This window comes from Oncorhynchus clarkii, chromosome 24 (assembly GCF_045791955.1).
Source record: "Oncorhynchus clarkii lewisi isolate Uvic-CL-2024 chromosome 24, UVic_Ocla_1.0, whole genome shotgun sequence".
Lineage (NCBI taxonomy): Eukaryota > Metazoa > Chordata > Actinopteri > Salmoniformes > Salmonidae > Oncorhynchus > Oncorhynchus clarkii.
Genome location: NC_092170.1, coordinates 17998598 through 18009326, shown reverse-complemented (window position 1 = coordinate 18009326; position 10729 = coordinate 17998598). Strand labels below are relative to the sequence as shown.

The 10729-nt window shown below is 41.0% G+C and overlaps 2 protein-coding genes across 3 annotated transcripts in view; both read left to right on the top strand.

The window, feature by feature from the left end:
* The window catches only part of LOC139383199 (elastin-like), an 87455-nt gene extending 85037 nt beyond the window's left edge, over positions 1–2418 (top strand). Inside the window, exons 62-63 of the mRNA XM_071127652.1 lie at positions 653–721; positions 870–2418. Coding sequence (XP_070983753.1) covers positions 653–721; positions 870–919 — 119 coding nt within the window. The 3' untranslated portion in view covers positions 920–2418. The remainder of the gene's footprint in view (positions 1–652; positions 722–869) is intronic.
* Positions 2419–2753: 335 nt separating this feature from the next.
* LOC139382704 (LIM domain kinase 1-like) overlaps positions 2754–10729 on the top strand; it is a 72312-nt gene continuing 64336 nt past the window's right edge. Inside the window, exons 1-2 of one of the 2 annotated variants that reach the window (XR_011628653.1) lie at positions 2754–2953; positions 10048–10147. Coding sequence is in view for 1 of the 2 variants with exons in the window: in XM_071126806.1 (XP_070982907.1) it covers positions 2896–2953; positions 10048–10147 (158 nt within the window). In the remaining variant the exon portion in view is untranslated. The remainder of the gene's footprint in view (positions 2954–10047; positions 10148–10729) is intronic. The other variant, XM_071126806.1, reaches the window with a different exon arrangement.

Sequence of the window (10729 nt, the reverse complement as noted above, 5' to 3'; positions counted from 1 at the left end):
ACTTTTAGTAGATAAGACTTACACTCACATGGGTTTTTATATAACTATTTAAAACTATTTAAATCTTTCACATGTTTACACTTATCACAAGAATGGTCTAAATGTCTAATCTACATTATGCCAAATGATGTGCTATTGCCAATTATCTGTGCTAATACAGTATCATAAATTATTACTTGTTATCAATGTAGGCCCCTTTATGGTGCATAGATCAAGTAGTATTCCCATTATATTACACACATACCGCTCACACCTCTGAGTACAGCCTGCAACCTACTGTAGGATACCTGCAGTTCAAATCAATACATTTGTAATAGCTAAGAATTATTCATTAACACTATTGATTTGGAGCATCTGTTGCAGTCGCAACACAAGTGAATATCAATAGCCCCTCTGTATCTAGCATATGCGGACAGCCAACCTGTTAGTGTTTGTTGTTAGCCAACCTGTTAGCGTATGCTAACTGACTCACCAGGCTTGCTGGGGCTCTTGGCTGCAGTGGTCAAGCAACAAATGTCCATAAAGTTTACCCATCTGTGCAGTGTGGTTAGAAAAACACATTAGAGTTGTTCAGGATATTACTTGCCAACACTGTAAAAAAAAAAAAAATGTTAATCACAGGTGCTTTTGTGGTCACTAACTTTTTTCGCAGCCAAAGCAGCCAAGTATGGCCCACTCCAGAGCTTCCTTGGTGGAGCAGGAGGAGGAGGCTACAGACCAGGTACGATAAAACACACACACATCCTCTGGCATGTGACCAAAACAATTCTTAAATCTGGTTCCGAACCAAGTAGAAATGCATGAATCCAAACCGTCTTTCAAATGCATGCATTTAAAATATCCTCTTTTCCAATGTGGTTTCTGAACAGGAGGAGTTGCTGCTGGATGCCAAAGCAAATACTGTGGAAGGCGGAAGTAGAGGATGTTCTTGAGAAGAAGTTGAATTTCAAGAAACAATGGTGCTACTGCATTATCTAGAATGTACATTTTATATGCACAAAATCCCCCATTACAGTATGTAAAGATATGTTGTACTTTATTTGATATTTTTTATACAAACCCACCGACCCAGACTTTTGCACACATTTGATGTGACTTGGTGTTATTGATTGTGCCTTTATCGTTACAGTGGTCATGGTGCTCATCGTCTCTTACTGACATGCCTGCGATGCTCCCCTTTTAGTAGCTATACTCAGTAGTTGTGTGTGCGTGCATGTGTGTGGGCGTGTTTGTGTGGATGTTTGCCTATGTGGCTGTGTGTACGTGTGCGCTTGCACGTGTTGCCATAGATGTGTGCGTGTTTGGGTAGATAGGAGAATGTGAAAGATTCAGCCAGTTCTGTGACAGTACATCCCTCTACTGCAGTATCCCCAATTGCTTAGTGTCTGTGTGTACCAAAGTTGGACATCTTCACATACTGACACGTCAAACTAAGGGTTGAGCTTCAAGAGGTATGGTTGGTAAAGTGCTGAACTGCCTCCTCTGGCTTTCTATCATCTCTGCTGCTATTTATAGCCCTGGGTGAAATAGCAGTGGCATAGCGGGTGTGTGTGGGCACAGGTTTCACAGTCCATCTGCCATCAGTAACTATTTTAAGTGCCATGGTTTAAGTAGCCTATCTTCAGCCTTCTTACCTTGATTTCCGCCAAATTTGTGAAGTATGAAGAGCAGGTTTTGCTCTGAATGTGGGAAAGCTGATGACAATCAATCCAAAGGTGTTCAAAAGATTTTTAGGCGATCTTTAGTGATATTCATATCGTACATTGTGTCGGTTTGTACCAATCATTTGAAATGCGGTGTGTTTTGTTTCTTAAATGATTTGTATGTTTTTAGTTTTTAGAAATGCAGGTTTTACAAAAATGTCAAAGTAAAATTCAAATCCTTTCGATACTGCTCTGGCATGTATTGTACATTATGTATGTATGACATGAACATTTAGTTTTCTTAATTATGTATAATTTTTCTGGTGTCCAAGATTAAGTGCCTAGAATGTTATGCATATCTGGAATCATTCTAGTTTCACATGCAGTTATAGTTTAATTTATGCAAATTGCCTCTCATTATTCAAGTTTCAAATGTTTCTGGTCAGAAAAGTAGACTATCTCCAGATTTGTGTAATCTAGAATAAGGCAACTAACTGTATGTTGTAGTAATAGACCTAGGTTATCATGACTCTCACTCTCTTCAGTTCTTGTAGCCTACTCCGTGATGGTTTTATGAACTGTGTGAGCCGCACCTGTCAGGGGCCGCTGCCCTGTGCCGTGGGATAGTATTCATCTGATTTAAACAGAAAAAAAAAGGAATTATGGGGTTTTGTACTTTTTAATTTTCACAGCACATTTGACTTGTGCCCAGCAATACCGACCTTTTATTTTCTTCAGTAAAAAAAAGAAATAAAATTGTTTTAATGAATACACATTTGTGCCCAGGCATCAGCGTTTTTCCATCTGCACCAAAACTGCACCAACATATCAAAATGAATCAATGGCTCAAATGTTATTCACGAACTTTAAAATGGCTGAACGTAGGCTAGTCTTTTATTAATGCAACTAGCCTATTCCAGCCTGTTCTCATAGACTAGATGATACAGCTCATTTCTGTGATGGGTGCACTGCGCATCCCTTCCTCTCTGCCCTCAGTTGCTTGTGCTTTTGCTGCGCAGACAAAAATTCCAGGGATTGTTGTCGGTTGGCCAACCCATAGCTTCCTGTCCTCTGCCGGAATGTTTTAATTCGCCCATCCTCTCTTCTTCGAATGAATCGCAGAATATCTTTCGAAGTAGTGTCAAGCTGTAAGGGGCGTCCAGCGGGCTGCATATACACACACACAACACTACTAGACCGGTTATCTGTTCATCAGAGGCAGGCTCTCATAGAGCTCCGAGTCGGAGAGTGAATGAGGTTGATGCTGTTCTGTTGTAACTGGAAGGACGAACGTATGGGAGAGGAAGAAGGTGAGTTCAAGTTTTCGATACGCAGTTTTTCTCTGGAAAGACGATAGCGGGTGTCTTGAAACGTGTCAGGGCGGGAGATGTTATTAGAGCTAGTGTAGTGAACCCTTCATCGCTCGATAACATAGATGCTACACTGAATTCATAATAAACAACACAATAGATACATTGTTTATGATGTTTTTGGAGGGTGAGATTGGTGACATGTATTCTTTGAGAATGATCAATAAAGAATGTCCTTGTTTTGCTGCAATAACACAAGTAGGTAGTCGTTCTATTTTATTTCCGAGTAACACAAGCCCGCTGCATAATGATAACACGGCCGGGATGGTGTTTAGAAGTATAATAATTTGGGTATTGGAACTGTTAATGTTTTGGTTAGTTCAATCTAATTAAATACAAATTACATGGGACATTGAAACCACAGCACTGCTCTGACCCACAACAACACAACTTCAAAACTGATAGTTAGACTTTCTTTTAAATAATCAATACCCTTTCTTGGCATTCCATTCCTGTGAATCCATGACCTCGTTTAGCCTAGTTGCAATGTAACTAGTTCCACTGATACTTTAGCTAGCTCACTAGCCTATATTGTGGAAGTTGAATATACAAAATAATGTAGCCTACAATATAACATTTATGAAAAAGGATAGGTAGGAAACTTGTCTATGACAAGTAGCCTAGTAATATCAACAGGATAGGGCGCCTAAATATCCGATTGGACAATGTTGTTACTGGGTCCTCACAGGAGGGGTAATCGACCAGAAATTCCTTTGCAAGATCTGGTTTCCATAGTAAGATCAACTGGAGCATTAAACTGCTCTTCCACTAATTGTCAATGTAATGCCACTAGAAGGGTGTACAATTACTAGTAGTATATTCCTACTAATGCAGGTTCACTTAACAGGTTGTTGAAATCAGATTTTGTTCAGAGATGAAAATGGTATGCACTTGGGCCTTGCATTGTGTGACACTGACACACAGCATCAGGCCTGATAGCCTACAGGGAGGAGGTGATGACCCTGGGAGTGTGCTGCCAGAAAAATAACCTCACACTCAACGTCAACAAAACAAAGGAGCTGATCGTGGACTTCAGGAAACAGCAGAGGGAGCACCCCCCCTATCCACATTGACGCAACAGTGCCTCTTCAACATCAGGAGGCTGAAGAAATGTGTTTTGGCACCTAAAACCCTCACAAACTTTTACAGATGCACAATTGAGAGCATCCTGTCAGGCTGTATCACTGCCCGGTATGGCAATTGCACCACCCGCAACCGCAGGGCTCACCAGAGGGTGGTACGGTCTGCCCAATGCATCACCGGGGGCAAACTACCTGCCCTCCAAGACACCTACCTACAGCACCCAATGTCACAGGAAGGCCAAAAAGATCATCAAGGACAACAACCACCCGAGCCACTGGCTGTTCACCCCAATATCATCCAGAAGGCGAGGTCAGTACAAGTGCATCAAAGCCGGGACCGCAAGACTAAAAAACAGCTTCAATTTAAGGCCATCAGACTGTTAAACAGCCAGGCTGCTGCCCTATATACTTAGACTTGAAATAACTGGCCACTTTAATAATGGAACACTAACACTAGTCACTTTAATAATGTTTACATATTTTGCATTACTCATCTCATATGTATATACTGTATTCTACTCTAATCCTGTTCCGACATTGCCCATTCATATATTTATATATTCTTAATTCCATTCCTTTAGATTTGTGTGTATTGTTGTGAAATTGTTAGATATTATTGCACTGTTGGAGCTAGAAACACAAATATTTCGCTACACCCGCAATAACATCTGCCAAACATGTGTATGTGACCAATAACATTCAATTTGATTTGATTACAGAATGTTTAGCTCATATCAGTGTGAATGACTGCACCCGAACTTGAGTGTCACCCTTTATCAGAGCTGAGTAAATGTGTGTGTGCGCCCATACAAGTGTGTGTGTGCGCTGTGTGTTTGTGCATGCACATGCATAATATTTGTGTGTGCATGCGCGCCTGCCTGCCTGCGTCTATGTGAGTTGTGACAGAGACAGGGCATCTGACTAGTGCTGCTGACTCCATGTGTCTGTGTATCAGTTTGTGATGGACTGGAGTCTGGCCCTCTTGAGACGCAACACCAGCGGTCGTCAGGGAAAGCAGATCAGTCAGAGAGAGGCTGGGAGAGGGCCATTAGTGCAGAGTAGATGTGTTGGCCAATACAATCAATACAACTACTCCAGCGCTGACTTCCTAATATTGAACCACTGCAGGGGAAGGGACCCATTGCCCAGCAAATATCTTGTGTGTGTCCCAAATGGCACCCTATCCCATTTATAGTGCACTATATTTTGTAAGTTGAGTATACATAATACTGTCAATGACTTAGGGGAGGCAAATTATATAGCCTACACTATAACATTTGTGAAAAAGAAAAGATCGACCAGATATTTCGCTGCAAGATCAGGTTTCCGTTGTAAGATCAGCTGGAGCATTGAACTGCTCTTCCACTAACTGCCAAAGTAATGCCATTTAGAAGATTGTACAATTACGGTAGTCACTCGAATGCATTTCAATTAACAGGTGTGCCTTGTTAAAAGGTCATTTGTGTCAAATCTTTCCTTCTTGCATTTGATAAAATCAGTTGTGTTGTAACAAGGTAGGGGAGTATACAGAAGATAGCCCTATTTGGTGAAAGACCAAGTCCATATTATGGCAACAACAGCTCAAATAAGCAAAGAGAAACAACAGTCCATCATGGGGGTCAGTCAATCCGGAACATTTCAAGAACTTTGTAAGTTACTTTAAGGGCAGTCGTATAAATCATCAAGTGCTATAATGAAACTGGCTTTCATGAGCACCATCACAGGAAAGAAAGACCCAGAGTTAAGTTCATTAGAGTTACCAGCCTCAGAAATTGCAGCACAAATAAATGCTTCACAGAGTTCAAGTAACAGACACATGTCAACATCAACTGTTCAGAGGATACTGTGTGAATCAGGCCTTCATGGTCAAATTGCTGCACAGAAACCACTTCTAAAGGACACCAATAAGAAGAAGAGACTTGCTTGGGTCAAGAAACACGAGCAATGGACATTAGACAGGTGGAAATCTGTCCTTCGGTCTGATGAGTCAAAATTTTAGATTTTTGGTTCCAACCGCCATGTCTTTGTGAGACGCGAAGTAGGTGAAAGGATGATCTCCGCATGTGTGGTTCCCCACCGTGAAGCATGGAGGAGGAGGTGTGGGGGTGCTTTGCTTATTTATAATTCAAGGCACACTTAACCAGCATGGCTACCACAGCATTCTGCAGCGATACACCATCCCATCTGGTTTGTGCTTAGTGGGACAATCATTTGTTTTTCAACAGGACAATGACCCATCACACCTCCAGGCTGTGTGAGGACTATATGGTGAAAAGGGAGAGTGATGGAGTGCTGCATCAGATGACCTGGCCTCCACAATCCCCCGACAACCCACTTGAGATGGTTTGGGATGAGTTGGACAGCAGAGGGAAGGAAAAGCAGTCAACAAGTGCTCGGCATATGTGGGAACTCCTTCAAGGTTATTGGAAAAGCATTCCAGGTGAAGCTGGTTGAGAGAATGCCAAGAGTGTGCCAAGCTGTCATCAAGGCAAAGGGTGGCTACTTTGAAGAATCTCAAATATAAAATATATTTTGATTTGTTTAACACTTTATTGGTTACTACATGTGTTATTTTATAGTTTTGATGTCTTCACTATTATTCTACAATGCAGACAATAGTAAAAAATAAAGAAAAACGTTTGAATGAGTAGGTGTGTCCAAATGCTTAACTGGTACTGTATATAACCAAGTTGTCATTACTCATTGTGTATTTATTATTACTTATCTATTATTTTGTCATTTTCTTTCTCTGCATTTTTTGGAAGGACCTGTAAGTAATCATTTCACTGTTATTCTACACCTGTTGTTTACAAAGCACGTGACAAATAAAATTACCCCCAAGATGCTAACCTCTCACCATTGCCAATAACGAGAGGTTAGCATATCATGGTGGTATGAATTATTACTTGTTAAACAAAATCTCTTTCTCTGAGCAATTATATTATTATAAAAGAACACGATTTCCCACGTTATTTGTTTTTACAATACAGCTCAGTATTTGTATTTTTTTTTATTTTATACAGTCACTATTGGTCATCTTTATCAATGGCGTCAATCATTTCGGACCCCACTGTATCTAGGTGTATGTCCCAAATTGCACCTTATTCCCTTTATAGAGCACTCGTTTTGTCCAGGGCCCATAGAACTCTGGTCAAAGTAGTGCACTATATAGGGAAATGTATCCAAACCCTGGTCCTCGAGCACAACAGTACACCTTAGTGTTGTAGCCCTGGACAAACACACCTCATTCAGCTCATTGAGGGCCTGATGATTAGTTGACACGTTGAATCAGGTGTGCTTGTCCAGGGTTACAATAAAAATGTGTACTGTTGGGGGGTACCCAAGGACCAGGGTTGGGGAACACTGACATAGGGAATAGGGCCCATAGGTCTCTGGTCAAATGTAGTGCATTATATAGGTAATAGGGTGCCATTTGTGATGAAGCCAATAACTTTTTAAGGGCTGCCAAGACCTCTGGAATAAGGTTGAATGGACTCACTGAACCCTAAAAGGCAGTGACAAGTCACAATGACAAATGTAAAACGAGGAAACCGATTTATGAAGATCCGAGCACTTTGTGCCAGCTTTCTGGCTCTTGCTCGCTGTTCTCTCTCTCGTCTCGCTCTGTCAATATTTCTCTCTGACTCCCTCTCACTCCTTTGCTTTCTCCCCTCTTTCTCTCTCAGATGAAACTTTCCATTGCTCACATATGAACATAATCTTATGTTGTGGTTCATCTTATTCATCCTCTACAAATAAATAGTCATTTTTTTCTGACACCATGTTCCTGTGTGATTACCATATCCACACTTTTCTCATTCTGGATTTACAGGGAAAATAAATGCTCTTGTGGTCATTCTAAACACACACACCTACATCCTCCCACAAGTAAAAGCAGCATAGAATACATTAATGTGGTTCTTCTGTGTTAATCCACCGCTCCAAAGCTCTGCTTCTAAGAACTGTAGTAAAAGATAAAAGCCACATTTGCAAGCCCCTGAAAATATCCCACATTTCTAACACTCAGCTTATCTTAAATGAGGATAATTTCCCTCCATTATGAAATTAGGTGATTTTGTGCCTTGAAGCTACTGAGGGTCATTTGATGAAAACTATTTTTAGCTGTCTAACTGGTGCTATGGTTTAGTTTGTATAGAAAGTATTTGTGTCATTTGGTGTCAACAGTAATCTTACATTATTACGTTTGTCTGGCAGTGACATGTGCATTGAAAAAATATATATATATTAAGTTAACCAGAAATATAGTTGAAGACTCGCTTTTGAGTACTTGTCAGGCTTTTCAAAGCATTTTCCACTGAAACAGAGCTATCAACCCTTGATCAATAATATATTGGCATACTCCATCACCAGTAGTGATAAGTATTCAGACCCCTCGATTCTTTCCACATTTTGTTATGTTACAGCCTTATTCTAAAATGGAATAAATGTTTTTTTCCCCCCTCCTCATTCTACACACAATACCCCGTAATGACAAAGCAAAAAAAAACAGGTTTACATTTTTTTTTGTGTGCAAATGTATAAAAACTGAAATATCACATTTACATAACTATTCAGACCCTTTACTCAGTACTTTGTTGAAGCACCTTTTGCAGTGATTACAGCCTTGAGTTTTCTTGGGTATGACGCTACAAGTTTGGCTCATCTGTATTTGGGGAGGTTCTCCCATTTTCTCTGCAGATCCTCTCAAGCTCTGTCAGGTTGGATGGGTTACGTTGCTGCACAGCTATTTTCAGGTCTCTCCAGAGATGTTTGTTCGGGTTCAAGTCCGGGCTCTGGCCGGACCACTCAAGGACATTCAGAGACTTGTCCAGAAGCAAACCCATGCATTGTCTTGGCTATGTGCTTAGAGTCGTTGTCCTGTTGGAAGGTGAACCTTTGCCCCAGTCTGAGGTCCTGAGTGCTCTGGGGCAGGTTTTCATCAAGGATCTCTCTGTACTTTGCTCTGTTCATCTTTCCCTCGATCCTGACTTGTCTCACAGTCCCTGCCCCTGAAAAACATCCTCACAGCATGATGCTGCCACCATCGCGCATCACCGTAGGGATGGTGCCAGGCGTCCTCCAGATATTCAGGCCAAAGAGTTCAATCTTAGTTTTATCAGACCAAAGAATCTGGTTTCTCATGGTCTGAGAGTTCCTTGGTGCCTTTTGTCAAGCTCCAAGCGGGCTGTCGTGCCTTTTACTGGGGAGTGACTTCCTTCTGGGCACTCTACCATGAAGGCCTGATTGGTGAAGTGCTGCAGAGATGGTTGTCCTTCTGGAAGGTTTTCCCATCTTAACTGAGGAATTCTGGAGCCATGTCAGAGTTACCATTAGATTCTGGAGCCCTTCTCCCCCGATTGCTCAGTTTGGCCGGGCGGCCAGCTCTAGGAAAAGTCTTTGTGGTTCCAAACTTCTTCCATTTAAGAATTATGGAGGCCACTGTGTTCTTGGGGACCTTCAAGGCTGCAGAAATGTTTTGGTACCCTTCCCCAGATCTGTGTCTCGACACAATCCTGTCTATGGACAATTTCTTCGACCTCATGGCTTGGTTTTTGCTCTGTCAACTGTTGGACCTCATATAGACAGGTGTGTGCCTTTTTCAAATCATGTCCAATCAATTTAATTTACCACAGGAGGATTCCAATCAAGTTGTAGAAACATCTCAAGGATGATCAATGGAAACAGGATGCACCTGAACTCAATTTTGAGTCTCATAGCAAAGGGTCTTAATACTTATGTAAATAAGGTATTTCTGTTTTTATTTTGTATAAATTTGCAACCATTTCTAAAAACATTGCTTGTCTTTGTCATTATGGGGTATTATGTGTAGATTGATGAGGAAAAACATTAATTTAATCAATTTTAGAATATGGAAATGTGGAACAAGGGGTCTGTCCGCACATGTTGTCCTTTTGATCTGTCCACTAACTGTGTGTGTGTCATGCATTACAGCTGGCAGAAGCTTGCCCGTGTGTGCGGGGTGCAGACAACGGATCTATGATGAACAGTATCTCCAGGCACTCAACAATGACTGGCACACTGTATGCTTCAGGTGAGTGCTGCTTAAACAGTCTCCTCTCACTGATCAGTCAGTCTCTTCTCCTGTCAATCTTTTGACAGACAACTGATGTTCATGCTACTTGTCTTATTCATAATGACCAGTTTTGGATTTTTTTTTATAATATATATTTTTTTTACCCCGTTTTCTCCCAAATTTCGTGGTATCCAATTGTTTAGTAGCTACTATCTTGTCTCATCGCTACAACTCCCATACGGGCTCGGGAGAGACAAAGGTTGAAAGTCATGCGTCCTCCGATACACAACCCAACCAAGCCGCACTGCTTCTTAACACAGCACCATCCAACCCGGAAGCCAGCCGCACCAATGTGTCGGAGGAAACACCGTGCATTTAAATTGATTTTAAATTTTAAAATTGAATTTAAAATTGAGTTAATTTTAAAATAGCAACATTGACCTTGATAATTATCTAATTTTTCTAAGGTTACCTGAACGTTGTTACACATGATCTTTTCCAATACATGCATTGTATTGAAAAAGGAAGAGAGGAAATAAATGTACAGCAGAAACTAAGTTCAGTTATTTTATGAGTTGCAACAAGGCACATCTGTATGTT